The sequence below is a fragment of the Apaloderma vittatum genome, unplaced genomic scaffold (assembly GCF_000703405.1).
Source record: "Apaloderma vittatum isolate BGI_N311 unplaced genomic scaffold, ASM70340v1 scaffold31959, whole genome shotgun sequence".
Lineage (NCBI taxonomy): Eukaryota > Metazoa > Chordata > Aves > Trogoniformes > Trogonidae > Apaloderma > Apaloderma vittatum.
The window spans coordinates 11,925-36,947 of NW_009735296.1; the positions used below are offsets into that span (position 1 = coordinate 11,925).

A 25,023-nucleotide genomic window follows, 5' to 3' on the forward strand; every position below is an offset into this window, starting at 1 on the left:
TCAAAGGTTTGAACTGTTTCCTGAATCCAACTCTCTTTTGGTGTCTGAAGCCGAGTAGACGAGCAGTGAAACAGAAGCTGACTGCGAGCCGTCGGGTATTTGCGAACAGCTGCTTTGTAACGGAGAAGATTCAATAAAATCATTTCTAGGAGTTATTCTGTTAAGTAATGAAAAATAAAACACAAGAAGTCAGTTTTAAGCGCAGTGCATTATGCCAGAAAAATACATTTTTAGCAATGAAATTACAAGAAATCTTAAGCTGTATGCTTTTCAAGAGAATGCAATGCATTTCCAAGCCTAGGGTTACCATTGTTCTTTTTCAGACTTGTGCCCTCTCAAAATGTCTGCATTGCAGCCACAGATTTCTTGAAGGTCACTCTTCAACAATACAAGAACATCTTACAAGCTGAAGCTCCAGTACGCAATGCTTAAAAGGCAAAGAGGAATCCTACAAAAACAGAACGCAGCCCATACGCTAAAACTACGTGGCCACATGAAATAGTTTGTTAGAGTTACAGTCCTCTTGACAGCTACTGAGGGTTAATGGTATACCAAGAGTATACCAATTCTTGAGAGAAGAAACAGAAAGCTTACAAAAATTTTAGTAATACCCATAACCAAGCAAAAGAGTGCGTAAGAAGCCTCACCTTCCTTCACCGACTCTCTTCATGCTCTCAGCCAAGCTACTCATTTCGCAAGTGCTATCTGCTTTGTTTCTTTTCTCCACCTGATCCATGGTCAGTTTCGAACTAGATAACATTTGATCTCCACTGTTTTCACCTTCCTCAACTCTTCGGGCTGATGTTCCTTCTGTCTCTATCTCTCTCTCAGATGTCTCTGGAGAGGTTTTAATTTCTGCAACAGTTTCTTGGCTTAAGTAATCGTGATTAGTGATGGCTACTGCTGAAGTGCCATGATTTGTGGTGCCACCTGTACTAGTCCCCATTGACTTTGAAATCACTTTCAGCCTGTGTGAAGTTGATTTGTAGTGTTTCTTTTTGTGTTTAACTTTGGAATTGTGTCTCAAGAAAAATTCACATGATTCTTGCAGCACTCTTCGGCTCTCACTGATTGGACTGAAAAAAAGAATAGAAGCATGTAACTGAAGGAAGAGGATAAACTTACATATAATATAATATAGTTTCATACACAAAAATGTGAAAGAACAGAAACCAATGATGCAATGAGCTGCATGCTAATGAGCAGAAGACCAAAAAATTTATCTGAAAAGAGAAAAAAATGTTATCATAATGGCTCCAAAGTAATTATGTCTGTGGAACAACTAAATAAAGCAGATTTCTACATTTCTTACTTCTGCAAGTAGGTCCAAATACTTCAGTAGATTAACTGTCTAAGAGAGGAAAGCAAGATTAGCTCATAAGCAGCTGTATTACCAATTAACTTTCTGTAAAGTAAACCTCACTCAAAAGAAAAATCAGGTAAGCATTATAAAATTGACCTCATTATTTTGTAATTCTTCTAGCTAAAAGCAGTTAACATCTGAAATACATGAAAAATTACACAGGAAATGGAAAAAGAGTGGTGAGGCAAAGGAAGCTATAAGCTCACCATCGAGGAATGTAGATGTAAAATTAAAAGGAGCTTAAGCACTGATGCCTTGGGAAACCAAAGAAATAGAGAGATCTAAAAACACAGTAGAGTTTATAAGTAATATAGAAAAAGAAATACTCAACAAGTAAAAAGGAATTGAAAAAGCTACAAGAAATAGAGATGACATAATATATTTAAATCCACAGATACAAATCTACTAAGGTTCTGCAATGAAACTGAATTATTCCATTTCGGGGGGGGAGGGGGGAAGGAAGGTTGATACAATAAAAGTGATACTATGGAGGTTTCTATGAATTTTGAAATAAGACAAGCTTGGTAGGGGAGTAATTCAGAAGATATTATTGGATGACAGCAAATGCCACAAAATCCTGTGCCTGATGAAGTAGTCAGAACACACGAAAGGATCTAAATTGATGGCTGAAATTATCTCCCCTCATTCGACTGGAAACCAGAGATGTATTAGCCAATGCTGAACACAACAATATGACAAAGCCAAATGGTCACTGCATATGTAAAACTTCCAGATTCCACAGGAATTTTGCTGATACCTATGTACAGCACCTAGATTCAAAAAGTGGGGAAAAAAAAAAGAGGAGGTAAAAGCACATTTTGACAACTTGAGCTGTATTTAAAGAAAGACATCTGAAATCTCACTTATTTTAAAATACACATTTTTAAAAACAGGAATAAAACAAAAAAAATATTCTTACTCTCTTTTGCGGTTTCTGTTGAAGAAATTGGCCCATTCAGAACAGGTCTTTTTACTTCCCACCCAGAAGACTGGAGATATGCCAACAATTAATGTCAGCAAATATTTCATCAGAAACAAAAATATTTCTGGTCTTGCTAGCACCTTTGCCTATAAGATAAGAAAGTTTAATAAATGCAAAAGAAGAAAATATACTTGTTGAATTTATTTTTTTAAATGCAGAAAACAAACAAAGTAGATAAAAGAGAAGCTTTCTCCTTATGGCTGTTGTTCTTTGTCGAGGCTTGTACTGCAGACAAATGTTAGACATGTACAGTCAAGTCAGACCTGGTTAATGTCTATGGCTGAGTACACAGAGAGGAGATTAGTGAGAAGGAAATATTTTTTCTCTCAAACTGAAAGGAAAAATAATTTGGGGAGTAACAGTATTAGTAACCATATTCTTCAGAGATAGTTTGTACGTGTAAGATTTATCCCTTCAACTTAAAAGGAACAGTATGTGGGCAAGACGGGAGTTAATCAGATTAGACAGCATCTTCAAGGAGCCGCAGGGAACTATGTAGTAGTTTTCTGTTTATTGCAAAATTAATCCACCTCTTTGCAGAACAGGATCATAGGAGCCGAGATATTTAACTCAGTAAGAGATTATCTCCTGCTCTCATGCTGCAAATTTGATTTACGTTACCTGCCATATCTGCGAGTTCCATCTATGAAAGTTACCTGAGTAACATCAGCTACTTAAACTGAAGTTTGTTTTTATTTAGTTTTGATTTGGCCAATGTAATACAGGTCTACAAACCAGTCCACGTAAGCCAAGGCCGAAGACATCGCTTTAAGCCACTCCACTCTAAGGACACGCTTTTTATTATAGGGACAGATCCCATTAAGTTTCTCTTTGTGTAACACGCCCTTACTCCTTCCAATAGGTTAATTAAAGGTTGAGAATACAAGCTCTTTCTGTATTATTATGCCAAACTGAAACGCTTAAGCACTACAAAATATACTTAAAAAAAAAAAAAGAGTAAAAAAAGCACATAAAAGCCTTGATTTAAACCCTATATGCTCTGGCGGATTTAGGTTGATACAGAGCTCTGTGTAAAACCCAGTGAAGACCAAGGTAAGAATGGCAACAGAAGGAAACAAAACCAAGAGGTCTGTAAGCAGTGCAACTCTCAGCTTACACTGACTTCAATACAGATGATAGAGGATATTTAAGAATATAGAAGGATCAAGCTTTATGATTCCATAATGCCCGTGATTATACTCCTCTTTTTAATGATAGTTTATTGCAGTAAGAACACAGAGGGTAAGTGCAAAGCAATGAAAGATGACATAAAACAGTCTCTCTTTGTGATGGTGTCTTTTATATTTGCTCTTAAATGGAAATAAACAAACCAATTACTTGTGACTGCAGGGAGTTTTATGCACTTAGATTTAATCCATAGAGAGTACGCAATGTGAACGGATTTACTTTAAAAGCCTTCCCAGAGAATGTCAAACGTTACATATGAACACCTCTGCAACTTAAAAGTGCTGTTGGGTTGTTTGGGTTCGCTTTTTCATTTGCTTTTTGTTTGGTTACTTTTTAAAAAAGATTTTTTCATGTTGCTGAAAATCAGCCTGCAAATAACAGCTTTCATGGAAAAAATATACTGGAAATTTGTTTTGCAATTTTGAGTGTTTTGTGCTTCTATACTTTAAAGAAAAAACAAGAGAAAAGTGATTTTAAATCTATGGTTAACTATGGTTATAAGCAACATTTTAAATCCAATTTAGACTCAATTTTCAGGAATCGTTATTTCATCTTCAACTGAAATTGATGAAAATTCACTTGGGGTACTTCCACACTGAGCCAGGCACTGAAATACTGAGCAACTAGTTTTCGTAACAATCTCTGTGAACAACATTCCTGCCTCTGACAGCACTTCTAACACGAAGTTCAAATATTGTAAATGTAACATGTTCCCTTCAGAGCTGCGAGTTGAAATTTAATTGCTGAGTGCTATCGATTTGATTAACAAAAAATTTCAAAGCAAAAGTATCACACCACCGATTTTAACTCAAAAAGGAACTAATTACTACATATTCTGAAACTCGTTGCTTCATGTGAAAATAATTCGCTAACTATACCGCAGACACTGCGATACATAAGGGGTTTTGTTAATTAACTTTCCAATATTTTTTACAAAGGAAACTGCTACTTGCCTGATAAGGACAAGGAATATGGTACTGGTCACAGTGGTCAAATACCCAAGTCGTTTCCCAGATTTTCCGGTTCACCAGTTCATAGACATAACATCCAAGAAGTGCGACAAGTGGCACCAAGTATAAACCACTAAAAACTGCGATCCGGATCATAAATTTCTTCAGCTTCTCCTGGTTTCTGCCATCGTGCTGTATCACCTGCCGCACGTGATTTAAAGAAATAATCCCAGCTAAAAGAAGAGAGAGACCGAAGAAAACACAAAGGCACAACGGCAAAAGCACAAAGTACAGAGAGGCATCCACATCGTAGAGACCCACGAAACAAACTCCGCTGATATTGTCCCCTTCAACTTTGTTCATTGCGAGGAGCATAATGGTCAGAAAACCAGGTATTCCCCACGCAACCGCGTGGAACCACATGGCCTTCTGCGCAATAGCCTCACAGCTCCATTTTCTTCCTGCCGCGAGGAACCAAGTGATGGTAAGAATCACCCACCATATAGTTCCTGCCATGGTAAAAAAATACAAAACCATGAAAAGGACAGTACAGGCTTTGTTTTGGGAGCCAAGAACAACTGTTTCACCTACTTCTAACTTATCGTCTGCCTCGTTACAGGCAGTTCTGTTCCCAAGTAAAAATCCGATGAAGTACATTAGAGAGACTATGCTGTAACAGACTGAGTAATAGATGATCGGCCTCTCTGGGTACCGAAACCTTTTAACATCAATCAGAAAAGTCAGGAATGTGAAAAGTGTAGCAAAAAGGCAAAAGATCGAAACTATTCCAATGAAGCTCTTCGCAACATCCAATTCATAATTTTTGAAGTACATATTGGGACACGGGGGCGCACACTGCTCAATTCCTAGAAACTTGTAGCCTTGCCCATTGGTCGTGTGTAGGTGTCGTGGACACCAGAACCCAAAATCCCTTCGGGTCTGGCCTGGGGTCTTCTGAGTTCCATGTATGTTTGCGGTTACAGCAGCAGTGGCAGGAACAGTCTCATCACAATTGATCAGTCTACATTAACAAACAAAAGAGGAAATATTTTAAGACCTCTCATTCCCAACTGTAATTATTTCTTAGAAATATGAAAGAAATCTGATTCCAAGCATTGTTAAATTTTGTAGATAATGCAAAATGCACATTACATGAAAAAAATCAGGTGGCATTTTAAAAAAATACTTCAAATACTTTCAGTTTAGAAGACTATTCAAGCACAGCTATTAAATAATAGCTGTTTTCTAGCTGTTTTATTGCCTATGAAGCACTACTCGAATTGCAATTGTTCTTTTAGAGTCTCAAACCCTACTAAATTTTTATATATGTACATAAAAATATTTATAATAAGATTTTAAAAAAATCTGGATAACAGACTGATGGAGTCAGCAAATGATTTTGTCAAAATAGAAGTTTCAACCAAGGAACAAAGAACGAAGGTCAGCAGTATCTACAGTTAACTGATGGCTAGTATACAATGATTATTATTATAATTTTTTGCTATTACAGTGATATTTCATTGCTGAAAACAATAAAACTACCTAACTGAAAAAGTCAAAAGCAGAAAAGATAAGCATTGTAAAAAATTACCACTCTTCTAGCGATCCTTTTTCGAGCTTTGTATTATGAATTGCTCACGATTTAATTGGACACAACGTGACCTTTTAATAAGGTTAAATAGCAGTGCTGGACATATACTTAAATAATCTAGTTGGAAGATAACTCAAACAGGCAAGTATTTACTCCAAATGGGATTTACATTTATGTGCATTATGACTTTAAGTATATATTTAAAAAGTACAAGCTTTAGATTCTAGCTTTTAAAGTAAGATTGCAAACTGACATTTTTGAGATAACGCAATCTCAGCTTAAGCTAAAAAAAAAAAAAAACCACCACAAAAAAGAACAAACACAAAACCCTTCAGGTCCCTGTTTCTCTGCATTATCATGCTGTCCAAATAAATCCAGACTAATCATTAAGAAAACTGATTCAGCAGCAGATTTTTTCATTCAGCATGGGCCAGATCAGTAGGCACAGAAACAGCACGAACTTTAATCGCCCACGTTTTTACTAGGCATTACGGATGTCTGCAAAAGCACAAGAGTGGGAATCTCAAGACTCCAGTTACTGCCCATCCTCACGCCAGTTCCTCTTCAATGGGCTCCATGAGCAGGATCTCTGTTGTTGTAAAAACATCCTGCATTATCTCTATCAGTTTTCTGTATCGGCTATTTGGGAGACATCATTTCACATATGAACAAGACCAGGTTCATTTTCAGTAAATGCTAGCAGTAATAGAATAATTTAAAGCTGCAGTGATTCCTGCAAAAAGTGTAGTTTGATAGATACACTGAATAACTAGATTCACTTGTAATATTCTTAATTTTTCAAAACTATTCTTGAAGACATTTGCTGTGCCAAGTGGTACTACTGTTACCTAGAAGTTCACACTAGATAGGAAAAGCTGATGCCTTCTTCTTTTAAAAGGCCAAACTTCAATTTTTCTGCAGAACTAAGGAAAAATGCATTAAAGCCATCTGTCATATTCACTCCGATACCAATTCCTACCAGACATCGCAGCACAGGACTACTGTCGCAGCTCTCTCTCAGCCCTATCACAGATTAGCAACAAGATGAGGGTTAGTTAGAAAGGTTACTGGAGCTTCCACTCTTCACTCCTTTCTTCTACTTCTTGCTCTGACATGTTAAAAAAACCCACCCACCTGGCCTTACTGTTTACAGATATCTGCAGCTGAAGGTCAGAATCTCAATCAGATTTCACTGGAGTGTTTTCAGTGGTTTCCTTTTAATATTACTGAATTTAAACACTTCAGTGGTTAGGAGTAAGATAAGAGTTGCACTGTTTAATGCTGTGTCCATTCAAATCCAGAATATCTTATATTTCACTATTTTATGAGCAATTCCTTACAAAATCCCCACAAGGTAAATATGATTATCCCTAGTTTACGGATCAGAAACTAAAGCAAAATCTACGCTGTAACATCTAATATTTTAAATTTCAAGAAACTTAGAGCAAAAAAGATTCTTTTTGCAGGGATCTGAATACTGAAAAGAACTGCTGCAGAACTTTGTTGCAAAAAGTCACAAGCAGGAAATGCAGGTGATCATTTGAATAATGAAGAAGTTTTAATAAAATAACAGCCCTATGCATAAGCACTGTAGGGTTGACAGTGATACGGAAGCTACAGCAGGGAGATAATATTTAACATTCTGCCTCAGACTTTCAAACCGGTCCAGGTCAAATATGAAAATATCACCCCCACCATCTGTCAACAGGAAAAACACCCCACCTGGTACATTCCAGTTCTTCAGGCCATGTGATTGCAAAAGTATCCATCAAGTGCTTACAGTCAGAATACACTTTCTCACAGAGGCTTCGGCAAGGGTGAATCACATGAACTTGTTCCAGGCAGGCAGGGACAAAGGCTTTGCAGAGAAATGTGTGGACGTCTGGTGAACAGTGAAGATTCATAAGAATAAGAAAAGGCTGGGGGGGGAAAGGCTTTGGTTAGCAACGTTAAAAAGATAATTCAAGGCATCAAAACTAACTTTCCTCACTGTGGCTCACATTTGCTTCCCTTTTAGAGAAGATAACAGAAACTAGTGTTAGTTCAGCAGTGGTGAAGGAGCAAAACTCTGTGGGCTGAGCAGCCAGAAGCCCTGTTACCATTTCTAGCGCAGCCTCTGCCCTGGGATTTTGGCTTAGCTTTAACTATTCAAACCTGTTTTTTTTCCTTTTTGACAATATTAGGATTTTTTTAAAAAGGGTAAAACATTAAGTTCCTACATTCACTAGTCAGCTTCTAAGTAAATGCTCCGAAATTTCAAAGGTGTGTCTGTCATTACAGTTCCTGTTAAATTACATAGTCCTAAATGCTATGTTGCACTCGTGGCATTTTCTCATACTAGAGAGGTTTGGGCTTTTTGATTAATATGGTCCAAGTATCATTGTTTCTCATTTTTAAAATGCCGCACTTCAAAATCTCAACATGACTGAGAATTTCTTTGCCAGTCAGTGAATAACTCATGACTGTTCATACTAGAGAATTCATAGAATGAGATTTAATGCAACTTCCCCCCCTCCAAATTCACTCAATCCATTATTTACAGTAAGACAAGCTTTCAAGGAAAAAAAACCAAAAAAACACAAACCCCAAAACTTTCCTCCTCTCCATTTTATCAACTTTATTACTAGGGAAAAATATTTTAGCCAAAATAGTACCATATGTACAAACTTCAGACAAACCAGAAGCTGTTGGTCATTTCCGCCCGTGCTGTATGGTTATAAGGGCAGCTTCTTGAAGGAAGCAAGCGAAGACACACTGACAGCATCGCCAGGTGTGCTCCTCTACAAGTTAATTCAAGCACCATTTCCGAGGTAACTAACTCACCGCTGACGACAAGATCCATCTGCAGGATCACATTAGCCTAAGCCCTTCCTAAGGAGGCTTTTTTGATGAAATGTTTCTTGGATTTCAAGAAAAAGGAATGTCTGCATCATATGTACTTAAATTCATGCATCAGTAAAGCCCAAGAAAGATCTAACACACTCTGAAATGTGCTGATAAATACTGATACAGAATGAAATTTCCAAAGTAGGTGAAGATTTTAGTAAGACCTTTACATAAGAAGAATTTTATTTGATTCTTTGCCATTAACAGCTAGGTCTCTCAAATATTCAACCAATGACTGGTAATAAACTTCTGAGTCCAGAACAGAATCCTTACTTTTATCAGCTTTTAAAAGCATCTCAAATACATATATGTCATATTATGTTTTTTATATATATAGTTCTACTACTGAGAATGCAGTTCAAAAGAAAAGACACTGACAAATAAGTTTTCCCCTTCAAAATGAAGTTTCTGCAGGTCTCAGGGGACCTTTCTCTTAAACACAGGAATGCATGGGGAGTGGGGGAAGGGAGAAGATAAGGCAGAAGAATAGCATAAAAATGCTTTACAGTAAACCAAAAAAATGTTGGCACTATCCTTCAGAGCACTCTGGCTGTGTGCTGCATCTGCAGATGCCATTAGAGCAGGCACACAGAAGTCTGATCCCCCCTGCTCTGGAGCTGCCTCTGCAGGAACCCAAGACTTAGGTATTTTATGACAAAGAAAGAAGCATAGCTCTGGTATAATGTGCTCCAGTTCCATAAGTTGGATTACTTCCTAAATGCTACAACGTTTCAGATGAGGAAGAAAAGAATAGTCTGGAGTTAACCCTAAATCACAGAATCACAGAATGGTTGAGGCTGGAAAAGACCTCTGAGATCCTCAAGTCCAGCCTATGACTCAACACCATCACATCTCATCACATGAAAAATAAAATTTTCTAGATCAAGTTTTGAGATGCCAGTCAAGAACTTTTGCAGATTTAGGTAAACCAGTAATGTTTTCACTAGAAAGTAAGAAATATTTTTTTTATAAAAAAAAATAATCGTATATATGAAATCAACTTTATGGAGATATTTTCAGATATTTTGATAAGCAACTAACAACTTTTAAATAGTATTTTCCAACACATCTAATAAAGCTACATACCGTAAGCTCACTCTCTTGATACAGAAAACAAATATAAAGAAAGCGAGGTCTGCTGAAGAAAGTCAGGACATAAAACCAACCTTTACCATTTTAAAAGAGTTTCGGTTACATGAAGACACCTAAAAGCTAAAATATCACAGGAATAAAATATCACTACACAATAATATTGTATATTAGAGGTAGATAATGACAAGTGAAAATTAAATGTTTGAAAGAGTTTGACTACAGCATGATGTCATTGGCCAGATACTACTGTTTAAAGAACCAATTTTATTTAAATCTAAAAATACCTTAGCACATAAATACAAAAATGCAAACTTTTAGGAAGAAAGCTATGCTCAGCCTGTAACGTAATCAGAGTAGAAACCCAGGGACTTGGCTCACAAAGGTAATTGTCCTTAGAGTATTTCTTTCAGCTTGCTGAAAATATTTACCTCTTGACACCTAAAAGTATGAACCCAAGAGCAGAAAGCTTGATGTTCTGAAAACACAAGCAGACCTCCCAAGTCAGACCAAATGTGCGTGCAGCTCGTCACCCCATTTCTCACCTCGACAGGCCGGGTACTACAAGACAAGATGACATCCCTCTTGGTTTCCTACAATCCATGGTTTAGGAAACCAGCTGCAGGTTATAAAAGATAGCAACAGACCTCCTCTTTCTGCCTAAGAATACGTTTAATCCTTTTTTCAATCATTTAAGCTTATACCTTTTGCAAAATATTACAGCAATAAGTTATATGGCATAATTTAATCAGGCACTGCTGAGATAATACTGCATTATATTTGCTTATTGTAACTCCTGGTTTTGCAATCTGGTTTGTGTTTTGACAAACAACTAACAGATCACTACTTTTTCCACGGCATTTTGTTATCCTGCTAGCATTCACATATTACATTTGTAGATTGGCATAATGATTTTTTCATTTTTCACTTCTATTCCTTTCATAATATATTTTGCCTCTTATCTGTCTTGACTACATTTGAACACTGACCTCGGATTTCCACCATGACAACAAAGACTCTTTAAAAAGTGACAGTAACTAATATAATACTGTGTTGACTTGTACGGATAGTGGGGGTTATTTTTCCCCACATTCATTACTCTGTATTTACCAACCTTAAACCTCACTTACCGTTTTATTGTCCGATTACATCCAGCATGAGACTTTTCTGCAACTCTTCAGTCAATTTTGTTTTCTCAATAATTAATTATCCATCCTGCTTCTAGGCCATTTGTGTATTGGCCATGTATCAGAGGGGTCAGTTCAGATGACTAGGGGGAACTACTCCAGTCATTTACTTGGCATAGGATTAAACCGTCAGCTAATGATTTAATTCTCTTCATTGTGAAAAAAATTACATTTATTTATTCCTACTTTTCTTATTATTATTTAGGCAGGCATTGGAAAAGTCCCTGTTGCATCATCAGCATAGCTTCTTTAAAAAAAGATAGGTTATGACCATGTCAAAGTCTTTTTGAAAATTGAAGTATAATATACTGGTTGAATATCTCCTTTCAACAAACGTATCAAACCCCTAAACAAACTCCAACAGATTTTACAGGTAATGAGTTCCCTCAAAAAAAATCCAACCCACTTGGTAAAACTCAAAACTGTCTCATACACACACAAATGGGATTTGTAAAATACAGATTTATTTTCAGAAACTGCCTACTTTTACCATTCAAGAACAGCAAAAGATGGAATGATCTGTGCCTGGCACTCTGCTAACAATTATGCATCTTTAATGTGGGCTTCACTTCCAGTAAGCCAATTTGGAAATGTTTCATTGTAGAAAATAATAGGTCTGCATTTCCTGACTGACCATAAAAGCAAAATCTTACCCAACCCAAAGCATTTGCTGCTCCAGCCACATGGCTGGAGCCATGTAAGCAAAACGTGTAAGATCACAAGCTCACTGACAAAAGAACCAGTTGCTTCAAAGTTGCTATATCTGGACCACGGGCATCCCAACAACCAATCCCTTCTCACCCAAGTAGTTAGTTGGGTAACCTGCACGTGCTGATGTCTTGAGCATCCAACTCCAGATTAAACTCGGAAACTAGTACCACAGTCCTCACCTCTTCAGGAAGTGCAGGGTCTGCAGCTGTCACACAAAATGGGCTCTTCCAGGAGACCAATGCACTTGGCATTTCTAGCATTAGCAACTGGTGCCCTGCCACATGAAGAACAGAGATGAAAACCTGCTGATTTGGTGATGGCGGTAAAAAGAAAGTGAAATTCTAAACGGAGCCTGACAAAGCGACTGAAAGCCCTAACACAAAATCACCTCATCCTGCCAATGGGGAACAAAACCCCAGTGAAAAACGGTGCGAACCAAAGGCCACGAAGCAACCACTCACCCACTGTGGGCTATGAATAAAGTCAAACAATCAGGGGGGCTAGAATATTACTAGCCAGTGAGAGAAATATACTCGGTACTGCAAAAACATCTTACTTGTTAAATCCCGGATTCTTTACAAAGTGTACCTACGTTACTAGTTCCTCCAGAGGCAAAACCAAACTACCTCAGAAATCCAGTTATGGTGTGGTCCTACAAAAAAATAACACAACTGAGATGCGTGAAAGCAAGTGGTGCAGAGTACAGAACAAAAGGGTAGGTGCAAACACGCTGTGACACGTGTTTTGCCAACAACCAAATTGCAGCCTAGAACTGTTTGGGAATCCTGTGCTCAGCATGCTTCTCTCTGCTGTGCTTAGCAAGTTTACAAGTCCAAGGCATGAAGAGCTCATTACTTCAGGCAGCCAGTGCAAATGTTCTGTCCTACCTCATCTCAGTTTTTATCCTAGAGAAAAGTATCACCAGAGATGATCAGGTTTCTCTAGGGTTTCTCTACTGACATATATGAAAACAAGTGAAAACATGCTCCTGTACTCTGCTGATAAATGTCACAGAAATATTCAAATAACAGAGAGAACAAAGAGATCAGAATATTGAGGTCTTTATTTCTAGGGTTGCCATATACAGCAACTACTGACATATATGAAAACAAGTGAAAACATGCTCCTGTACTCTGCTGATAAATGTCACAGAAATATTCAAATAACAGAGAGAACAAAGAGATCAGAATATTGAGGTCTTTATTACAATCAGCTATGGCAAACCTTCATTGTCAGAGCCAGGAAATATCTTGAACTGCCGAGATATAAAGAGGGTCAGAGCGTTTGTTTGGCCACTGGAGCCAGTTACATAAGACAGTAACAACCCACCCTCCTAACCACTGAGGCCTAGTTACCAAGTTAAAACAACCTAGTTAGCATTGAGGTTAACTAAGTTAATGAGAGACACCAATTGCCTCAGTGTTAAGCAATGGTACCTGTTTCATGGTTTGATACAAATCTTGTGACCTAAAGCAACAACATTACAACCTTGTCACTTACATAACCGTGTATTTCAATCTTGGAAGTAAACATGGGCTTAAATCCGAATTTCTACAAGTCATACGTCACTGCATACTCCAGTCTCCCACCTATATTAAAGATTCACGTTGTTACTCATGAAACTATTTGCCTGCTTTATGGGAAATAACATCTCACTTAAATGATGAATAATTAGAATCATAGTTGGAAGGGACCCATAATAATCATCAAGTCCAACTCCCTTGCTCCCCTCAGGACACTTGAGTGATTAAAAATTAACAACTAATGATTAATAATTTACAGTGGCAGGCTGTAAACTACTGACCAGTAAGTGTCACTATAGAATTAAAGTACAACCTCAAAATCTCAATACAGTATTTTGTATATACACTTTCACATGTGATATTTAGGTAACATAGCTGCTGTCAAACTTGGAGTATAATGAATGGTCTCAAAAGAAAAGGCAATAATTATTCTTCATATTCACAGCTGTTCTAACAATCTTCACAGTATCTTTAGCCACTTTTATAATGCTAATTTGTTTCAATTAAAACAGTGAAACAAGTACAGCACGTCTGATTTAATCCTACGCTGTTGTTTCAATAGTTACTGATGTCTATATGTGAACAAGATTAACATCATACCCAGAGAGACTGAAGCCTTCACACAGTTCCTAGATGGGCTGGCAAGGGTGGTAATTTGCTGATGGTCACAAGCTGCCAAGAATCTCTGGCTTTCAATTCATGCACAATTAATTAAGTAATGATAAATAAATGTCCTAACACATGAAACCAAATGAAGGATGAAATTTTCAAGTTCAGTTAGATTGAAAGCAAGGTTGGAAAAAAAAAAAAAAGACTTAGTTCTTCCCATTGGAAGTTACATTGATGGATTTAGAACAAAGGCAAGTTAAAGACACTTTTAAGCTGGTAAAGGATTTCTAAGGATTTAGAAACTATTTTGCAGGAGGCTAAGGCAGTTTCAGTGTCAGCATCTTGTTGTTACATGTCTGCTACAAGTTGCTACTTAACAGCAGAGCTACAAAAGAGAAATGTGAGTGCAGTTGACCAACATTAGTGCAATGTCAACCATCCTTTAAACTACCAATGAAGACATTCCGAGCTAATTTGAGGGCCCACTACTCCATGTCACTACCTGAGCTGAGGTGAATAATCAATGATTGCTGCCAGCAGCAAGCATCCGTCATAATCTATATTTTCTAAACTCACTTATAATTAAAAGGGTAACTCCTCCACAAAAAAAGCTCTTCAGAACTAAAATTCACTGACAGGAATAAAATATTTTTCATGAATATATATATATTTAATATGTATCATTAATGCATTCTAATTTGCAGAGTTAAAACCATCAAAATCACATGAATTTGACTCTATTAAAGTTGCTTTTAAACAAAGCAGTACTACTTTCTGCAGCTTTCACAACAGAATCGAGGTAAATGCAGTCATGTTTAATTTAAAAGCTTGCCAAACATCGTTTAGATATAATCAGTTTAGCACTTACAAAGATAAGAATGAAATCTTTTGTCAAAAAGTAGAACACAGGTTACCCTTGTAGTTTAAAAGACAAAATAGTTTAAGTTTCCTACTCAAGGACAACCAGTTCAAGGAGCTGAGGGAGGGAAAAAAAAATGTAGTAAACCAGTAAGCGGACCAAACAATGCTGTGCTGCAGTGAAAGATGTTTGTAAAGATACAGGCTTTCATTTTTGTCCTTCAGCTGAAAAACAAAGGCAAAATAGCTCTGAAGAAAGCCTGATGCCCAGCAGCCTGCTCCTCCCACGGCCATACAGGTGTGGGAGCTGCCACCTGCTCAGCACCTGAAGTATCAGGGGGTGAAGTCAGGCAGCAGCCAGTCAGTTCGTCCCCTCAGCTCAGGAGAGACAGGGAACTGCTTGAGAGAGTCCAGCGCAGAGCCACAGAGATGCTGAAGGGAGTGGAACATCTCCCTTATGAGGAAAGGCTGAAGGAGCTGGGTCTCTTTAGCTTGGAGAAGAGGAGGCTGAGGGGTGACCTCATAAATGTTTATAAATATGGAAAGCGTGAGTGCCAGGAGAATCGAGCCAGGCTCTCCTCCATGATGTCCAACGATAGGACAAGGGGCAACAGATGCAAGCAGGAACGTAGGAGGTTCCATGTAAAACTTTAGGAAAAGCTTTTTCACTGTGAGAGTGACAGAGCCCTGGCACAGGCTGTCCAGGGAGGTTGTGGAATCTCCTTCTCTGGAGATATTCAAAACCCACCTGGACGTGTTCCTGCGTGACCTACTGTAGGTGATCCTGCTCTGGCAGGGGGGTTGGACTAGATGACCTTTTGAGGTCCCTTTCAACCCCTAACATTCTGTGATTCAGCCCTAAAAATCCTAAAAAATGCTGTGCTCTGAACTCCAGCAGCTCAGGGACTGACCAGCAAGCAGCAAGATGCCTGCGCAGGGCAGACTCAGTGGGCCAGAACTTCATCACCTGCCTCAAGGTAACCTTGCCCAGCATCAGGTCAGATCCCAGCCTGTGCAACTGCTCAGTGAGCTGAACTATTCATCATCTGAACATACTTGATACAAAATCACAAGTATTACTCATAAACTCTTCACCATCACTCACCCCCTACACATGCAATATATTTTGCTATATATCTACACAGGTCTGAACCTTCATCCTAGTTGTTGAAGGTTGATGGGAATATTAATCAGAAATTCAAAGAGGGTAAGGACAGGGCAGGTTGGTGGAAGGTTTTCAAAGGTCAGTAGAGCAGCAAGGCACTCGTGCACTTTAAGAAAACAGAATCACAGATTTGCCTTGACTGGAAAAGACCTTTAAGATTCCTGAGCCCAATTATTAACCTAACACTGAAAAGTCCTCAGCTAAACCATATCCCAAAGCACTATGGCTAAAATGAAAACAAACAACAAAAACTCCAAAAAACTACTCCAACTCCACAACTCGGCACTACACTTCCCATTGCCAGTACATATAGACACAAAGAAAGATTAAGCAGGCTGTTCTGCTTTTTACTTTTATAGGCTCTGGATTGTTTTGTGTTAACTAGCAACTATGGAATTTCTTTCTGTAGTAAAACAACTTAGTTCCATGTTTTCCTTCTGAGTATTCTGAAGTGCAAAAAAATCCCCGAAACACATAACTATTTTTAACTATAGCAAGAAGTTAGAAACAATATAAGCAGGACTACTACATCTCATTAAGAAGTTATTCTTGAAGCAAACTAAAAGTATGAGTATTCCAATTCTTTCCATAATAGCTTATTAGCAAAATTCACTCAATTTTGTGGTTCTAACCTGAATTATAGCTTGACTTAAATTATAGATATTTTGGCCTCTGCAATTTACAGTCCAAAACAAACATGAGAGAGCTTTCCCAAGCATTTCAGAACTGAAATATTTATATGAAGTTTTCAATTCTATGTGGGTTTTGTCTCCATGCATACTATACAGAGCTTAAAAGACAAACATACAAGTTAACCAAAGGAAAGCAAACTGCGGGCCCTCCCAAACATTTGAAGTCTAGGCAGAGCTTCACTGTATCTGGACTGTGGCAGCACCTCAAAGTAATCTTAAATTCTTCATGCATTTGCCACGTATTACAGGGGTAAATGGATTTATTACTGAACTTCTTGTGTAGAATACAATTCAGAACATTACCAGAAATACTGTTGACAGACTTCCTGTAATCTATAAAAAAGCTCCTCGTTTTAAAGGGAATTCCAGCATAAGATATTACTGCTCTGGTTCCAAAAGAGTCAGATCAGATTCCTGCTTTCCCTGTCTTTGTGAGTGTGGAGACACACTTAAGCGGAGTTACCAGAGTAGTAATCCTACACCACACTTTCTTCCTTGCCTACTTCACACAAACTAAATCAGGAAATTCTCAGTCATGACAGGATTGATCTTCTCAAGCAATCTTTTGTCAGTCTTCCACATCATTAAACAGTAGTTTCTCTATCTGATGTCCATACAGAGAGCCACCAGAAAACAACATCCACAGAATTAAGGAAGTAGAGATAACCTCACAGCCAGAATAAAACACTCAAGAAGCAGGGATCAAACAGTACATAGCTCCAACACGTAGGCAACTAACACCAAGCTCCGAGGCAGCGTTTATGCAACAGACTACTCAGAATGCTTGGAGATCCATGTTCAGAAACCTGCTTTGCTAGTCTACAAAATAAAAATTTAAGCAGTCTTGGAAAAAAAAAAAATAAAGAAAAAGAGTTTAAGTCACTAGCTCGATGACTGGTATACCCATAGAAGAGAAACTAGGGATCCTGTTCCACTAAAGTATCTTAAAGTGACAGAGGACCAACAGATAAAAGCAAGAGATGTTTCTGTACCAAAAAGCCATGCAATCTGCAGTCAGAGATCTACCTGTCACTGCAAACACAGCCTGGAAGGGACAACCAGTCCTCCACAAGTTACTTAACATCCCCAAGCCATGCTAATACTAGGAGAACACCAGAGCATTCGGTGCCCTTCACCATCACAGAGTTACCTGGATGACAAGAAAGCCACTTCTGTGGATGCAAAGTCATCTCTGAAAAGCTGCTTTTAATTTTTGTAGACAGGATAAATATCTGCAGAGTTTGGCCACCAAGTGCTTTGTGAACAAGAGAGTGGCAGCAGCTACTGGAACTGAAGCAAACTGGTTGTGCAGGCCCTCCAGAGAATATAGCACAGGCCAAACTAGGAAGGATGTGGTTACTCTCTAAAAGAACTTGATCTACCAGAAGTTTAAGCACAGGAAAAATGGATTTCACCCCCTGCCCTGGAAGCTCTTGTCTGTCTCGCTACAGGGACAGAAAAGAACAGTCTTCAGTAGGAAGCAAGTCACACAGCTCTCAGGCTTACATGCACCCCTTCCCTTCTAATATCTAAGCAGAAAGCAAGCAAGTCTCCACTCATCTCCACTATATAGTTCATGGGAAGAGAGCAGACGTAAGCATCTTTTCCTCTGGCAAACAAATTACTGCTGTGATACAGCAATCACAGCTACCTAAAACACACAGAAAAGGTCCAAAAAGGCAAGGGAAGACAAAGCAATCATGTCTGCCCCAAAGAGTTGGTGAACCAACAGCAAACAGTGAGAGAAAGAAAAAGGCCGCAAAGTTTGTGGCACAGACACTCCCATCCCCACTCATTTGGAATAGGGTAGAGAACTAAAGAAATGACACACCAGTAGTTTCAGAAATTGTCACATTTAATCATTGCATTGGCACACTGGAAAAAAGAAACCTTGACATTTGACCACATCCCCTCCCATGTACTCCTTTCCTGGATCATCTGCTTCTCGTGGTCTTTATCAATGAAGGCACAGATAACATCCTACAGCTTAAGCTGCCATCCTGAACGTCATATCCACCTTGGAAGTGGAGAACTGAATTTGCGTTCCACCTCCACTCACATGCAGTAAGGGCCCAGGCTCCCTACAACCTTACGACCCACACAGTACTGGGGACAAAGAGCACCCCTCAGTTGCAGGAAGGCAACTAAATACCATAAAGCCCTCTTTGGAAAGAGGGTATCAGAATCCTCTTTCATTCTTAAGCTAGATTTGTAGAAGACATAAGCATCATGAGCCCTGAAAAGCAGCCCACAAGCATACCTTGGCGGTTCACCAAGGTCTGCAAGACGCTCCAGTTTCTGTTGCCAGAGCTGCCACAGGCCAATGCACTGGGTGCAAGCTGCTACTGAGATGCTTCATCTCACACAGTTTGACAACTCACGGACAGCAGAGGAAGAACAGCATGGGCCATCTGTACACTCTGGAAGACAATATTCCAAGGAAGCATCTCTTTCCAAGGAAGATAATATCAAGACTGACCTTTGAAATCAGTCACCACATCACCCTCAGCAGACTTGTCCTCCCTAATTTGATTTACTACTGAATCAGGTGAGGTTCCACAGGGCAATAGCCATTTCCTTAAGAACATGGAGATGATCTTGAAATTGCAGCTTTCTATGTCTGAAAGCTTTGTACCCACTGCTGGCTTTCCCCAACTCCAAGACAGATGGATAAAGATGAAGCCCTGGGAATCAAACTGTCAGCACCATCTCACTGAACCTTCGTTACCACAGGGTAAATACCATCTCTTCATCAAGTACACACTGCTTTGGACTCCCACGCATCCTAGGCAGCATCCTTTCAGAACAAGGAGCAGGGCAGTACCATTCACAGTTACCAAGTGGACAAGGAATGCTGTTCAGACAAAGCAGCACTAGATTTTGCAAACAATTGATATGCTTAAAGCCAGTGTAATAGGATTACACACATTCACCCGTCTGATTTCAGACAATCTGCACAAGCTAATCACACTTGATGAAGGGCCTCAGTACTACAGGTAACACTTTTTTAGTGGCTCTAATTTAGTGTATCCACAGGAATCAGCAAAGATGGTGGCTGTAAGAACTAAGGATGACTTACGTTTCTTTGGAATACCTGAGAGCAAGAGAGCGCAAAACCAAACCCACACTTCCCAGTTTTGTATTGTATAAAATGGCACAGATGCATACAATTCGTATGGTTTTGACCCCTTAGCCAAAGCTTTTGTACAAGCAACAGCTACACTGGCATGCTATATTTATCAGTTCTTACCGAAAGCCTTCCCTGTGCGTTAGTACCACTGACATATGGTAAAGAAATAGCAAAAATGTTACAAGTAGAATATGAATTAAAGAGCCCCTTATGCTTGTTCCATTGGGTCAACGTCCAAACTTCTGCATCCTTTTCTCCAGCTTAGGCTCCAAGGCAGCATCAGGGACAGAATGCAATTCTAGGCAGATAGAGAATATTGATTGCTTTCCTAATTACAACTGACCTATCAAAAGTATTAGATTTATGCTTCAAATTTTAAGTACTAGTAGTTCACATATTATACCGAGTGCTGCTCATATGGACTAATCTCTACTGTTTGTAGAGATTTCAGTAAATTCATACCTGGGCTATTTTGCAAAACAACCCAGTAGCAACCTTCTACACAAAACAACACTTATTTCCCCCAAACTCACAACCTACAGAAGCTGGACAAATTCCTCCTCCCTGTGTATAGACATACACATGCATGTACTGATTTAAGCTCACCAGACAACAGGTTTCCAGTTTTTGAAAGTATCTTCATATTAAATTACTTGCAAATTTATATTTAGTGGAAGTAAATTAGGTGGCTATGCAAAAAAAAAAAAACAAACCTCACAGAACTTCAGTATTAAGCTTCTGAAGGTACTTCTGAATCCACTTCAAACTGGTTTTGTTAGTTTGCACAGACCCTAGTTCTTACACAATTTCTCCCACTGCTGCAGCCAGTTGCACTGAACTCTCCACACACGTATTCTGGCACATGGTCATGAACTCAGAAGTGAATGGAAAATTCACTAATAAATCATTATTCCAGCCTCCCCGAGGTTCTTTATTGTTCTCTGTGGGACATTTTCCAGTGTTTTGTATAGTCTGCTTTAAAAATTCACTGGCAAGCCTTTTGCCTTTGTACTTTGACAGACCCATAGATCTTACTCAGGTCAGGAAGTCTTAAGGGCTTGTCTAAGGTGGACACATTCCAGAACTGCAGCAGAACAGATTAAGAGATATGCACAAAAAGTCACGACACAGTAACATTCTCTGCCTTGCTGGAATAATGCCTTATGTTGACAATCTATTCCAGGATAGTTAAAGTAGGAATTGCTCTGGAATTAGAAGTGACTTGGTTTTGTGGATGACCACGAGGGGGAGTTACACCTATTTAGGCACGGGTGTAATGAACTAGCTCTTCTGCCGCATCCATCCCTTTTCCTCACTAAACAAACTCTAGCTCTTTGGCCTCCCAATCTGAGCTAGTAGTAGCATGAGTAGTGTTTCTGTTAAACTGCTTTGAGATATAGACATGGTAAGCGTCTGCATATAATTAGATTCCACTGTCATGAAGCCGTTTAGCTAACACACACAAAACTTGAAACCACAAAGCCATGCAGTTTTACTTTCCTAAAATTACTGTATGTTGTATAAACAAAACTAATCCTAATAAAGTAAAACACAAGCAGCCTGAACTGCCAAGTTGAAAGCTCAAATTAAAAAAAAATCAAATGGGTGGGGTGGGAGGTGGATGGAACAACTCGAAATTAAGATTTTTTTTTTTGTAGAAAATAAAGTCCCAGAGGGACTACCATCACTGGAGTCAGAACATCCATAACAGGGATAAGATTGAGTTAGTCTTTTTTTCCTGCTCCCATCAGTGTAGTGTTTATAGCACATCATTATGAAGAGCTGATCTATGACACAGACACGTAAGACTAATTTGTGGATTAGCTGGTGATCCATCTGCTTTCCTGAAGGACATCCACCACCTAAGAGATTGGGCCCACATGATCTTCTCCTCAGGCACTACTATGAAGACACCATCTCAGAAATGCTAATTTAACACCTTTCCAGAAAGTACAGAAAGTGTACAGAAGTGTTAGTGCTCCAGCAGATGGAAAGCACAGCTCTTCTGGTTATACAAGACTCCCCACAGCAGCAGAACACACCTGTAAAGCCTTGAGAGCAGGATCCAAGAGAGAGTTACCTATGTTTTGGAGAGTGAACTTCACCTTCAGGTGAGACTTGCTTCCTTGACAAGTCTTTGCTCTTCCTGGGAGTAAATGCTCCCAATAAATAATGAGAAGAAGTTTCCAGAGGGTATAGGAGCAGAAAACAAGACTAACATCAAGGTTATTTCTGCACAGAACACTTTGATTTATTGCAGAATTCTCCACCATGTTCACTGGGCTTGCATTAATAAGGAGCTTGCTCAAAGTCAGTTCAGATAAAGTGAGGAAAATATTACAAGCCTCAATCTCAAACCCATTGTTTACATTCTAAGACCATGCCTGGTCTTGAGAACAGACTGTGGGGAGGGGGAATTAAAAAACAAAGCCTTTAAGCATTCCTACCCGGGATCAAAAGAAAGAAGTTTTAACCAACACACTATTAAAATTCTTTCTTTGGTATGAACAAAGTTTGTACTACCAATTACAGAAAAATTCAAGCTCTTAAAACAACAGAATCTCCTAGAGCTCCCAAGCCACTGCCTCTTTATGGCTAAAAAACGAAAATAAGAATCTCCTAGAGCCCCCAAGCCACTGCCTCTTTATGGCTACAAAGTGAAATTAAACAATATTCCAGAAGTCAATAGCTCCTCCTCCTTTGCTGTAACACCAAGTCCCCTGAAAAGCAGAACCCTTTGACAATCTTGAGAAGGCTCCCCGTCGCAGTTAACTGTGAACAAGCTTTATTCGTGCCATTACTGAATACCATGTAGAATCACATAAAAATACGTAACATCGGTACACAGTGGTCTCGCTCAGAGAAAAGGCCCAGCAATGAACTACCCTAAAATTACAATATTAACTCCAATCTAACCATGGCAGCAGACTCAACCCAAGCTATGTATAGAAGGAGAGGAAAACTCCTTACACTTTCACCAGTAAAGTCTGAAAAATTCAATTTGACCAAGCAGTCAGGGAGCACTGCTGAATCACAAAAAAAGGCAGACAGATCGGCACACACACAGACACACCACACACACAAGGTAGTTTAGAAATGTCTGCACAACACTGTAGTGAGCTGTACACCAAATTAGAGGCCAGGCAGTGGCAATGACAGGACATCAGGAAGCAAATGAAACAGGGTAGGGAATAGGGAAAGCAAACTCTAACTGACACTGTCATCCAACACAGCCACCTAGTTGGTTGGCTGAGTAGCAATCAACCACTGCAGTAGAAAGAGCTGGTTATAAGGGAGAGACAGGACAGAAAAAGAGAGAAAACCCAAAACTTCTGACTACCGCACAGTTTTTATGAAGTACTGACATGAGAACAGATAAGCCATGAACTCCCTCCATGCAGAAGACGCATATGAGGCACAAGTTACCGAACAGCCACCTAGTTGGTTGGCTGAGTAGCAATCAACCACTGCAGTAGAAAGAGCTGGTTATAAGGGAGAGACAGGACAGAAAAAGAGAGAAAACCCAAAACTTCTGACTACCGCACAGTTTTTATGAAGTACTGACATGAGAACAGATAAGCCATGAACTCCCTCCATGCAGAAGACGCATATGAGGCACAAGTTACCGAAAAGTTCAGAAAAGTCCGTCTACTGACAAACTAATAAAAATAGCTCTGTGGTCTCTCTGCTCTAACAGTGGCGTGACTGGAAGGCATAAATACAGGCAAAAGCTGGCTCAACAGCTACAGTTAAGACACACCAAGTAAGAACCTGATGAGATAAAGCAGCAGATGCTGTAAAAAGCATTTCTGACAAATGATGACTGGAGAAGGCACTGCACAGAGTTTACAAATGAAGCCTATAGCCTGCCTTTCAATTTAAAGGTAGAGAATGTATCTGAAATCTGCAGCTGAATTCAGTTGCTTGCATATAGGTGTCTTAACATTTGATACCAGAATTTCCCATACATCTACCAAACATGTGAAACCAAAGCCTGTCCCCTTCAAGCCTGGCAGCCAAAGGTCAACAGGGAATCCTGACTATCCCAAGCTACACTGCAAAAAATGTTTTGGCAACTGAACACAGCACCTCCTCCAAGCTCAGTAAAGAATATACAAATAAGATTTTAGTTAGAGCAGCCACCTCCAATATCTCCTACAGTTGATTTTCCTTTAATTGAAATCAGAAACGTCTTAATTTTCAACTCAATTCTGTTTCACACATTCCGCACAGCACAAGAATAACCTTTTTAAAACTTGTGTTAAGATGTTCCGCCTCCTCTTACCACTGAAAAGCCATTATTAAAACAGGTTTAAAACTTGTTTTACAAGCCTCTCACCCAGAGAGGCTCTGGCCCTTTGTAGCTATTGCTATAGGGAAAGTCTTTCCACAAGGTGGCATATTCTCAAGGGAGCCATATGTTACAATAAGTTCAGGTAGGAAAAGTGTTTGCTTTCTCTTAAAACAACAAACCAAAAAAGAAAAAAAGGTTGCGCTTTCAGTCAGAAGTTTCAGCATCCAGTAGGAAGACAATGGAATGCAAAAGCCACAACAGAGAACAGGACTAGCAGTAAGTTTAGGTGCCTCTCCTTAGCAGAAACAAGAGGAACAAAGAACAAGTTCTAAACATTGTTTTTGCACTGTCTGAGTCCGGTTATCATAAGCTATGTCACAAGAAAATTTAAAGAAATGCTTTGTGTATCAGCAAGGTGCCTGGGTTATATGTGATCAGCTCTGCCAAACAGTTCTGAACAGCTACATTGCTGTGCTACACCCATTCCTCTTCCACTCTAACGCTGGGTCTAATGTGGGAGGGGACAGTGCCAATAGTTCCCTTATACAGTACTTATACAACCAAGCAGCTTTCCAAAAAAATATTAAAAAATATTTAAAGAAATATCTAGTTGCATATCTAATGCCTTGCTGCTCAGTGCAACAGGTATCATGAGCCGTTTTTCAACAACAATAAAAAAGGTTGCTTCACAGTGTTTACACTCACTATAGCGGGGGTGGGAGAACTCACCTCCATTCGGAGCGCAGCCGTGTCCTGATCGTAGTGTCCCATGATGTTTGGGAAAAAAGTCATATTGTAAGGCATT

At 39.1% G+C, this 25,023-nt stretch overlaps 1 protein-coding gene across 1 annotated transcript in view; it reads right to left on the reverse strand.

Moving 5' to 3' along the window:
• FZD6 (frizzled class receptor 6) overlaps positions 1 to 25,023 on the reverse strand; it is a 25,148-nt gene continuing 125 nt past the window's right edge. The window contains exons 1-6 of the mRNA XM_009876532.1: positions 24,948 to 25,023; positions 7,797 to 7,993; positions 4,487 to 5,504; positions 2,283 to 2,431; positions 648 to 1,076; positions 1 to 157 (exon numbers count right to left, since the gene is read on the reverse strand). The exon at positions 24,948 to 25,023 is cut by the window's right edge and continues 125 nt beyond it. Coding sequence (XP_009874834.1) covers positions 1 to 157; positions 648 to 1,076; positions 2,283 to 2,431; positions 4,487 to 5,504; positions 7,797 to 7,993; positions 24,948 to 25,023 — 2,026 coding nt within the window. The remainder of the gene's footprint in view (positions 158 to 647; positions 1,077 to 2,282; positions 2,432 to 4,486; positions 5,505 to 7,796; positions 7,994 to 24,947) is intronic.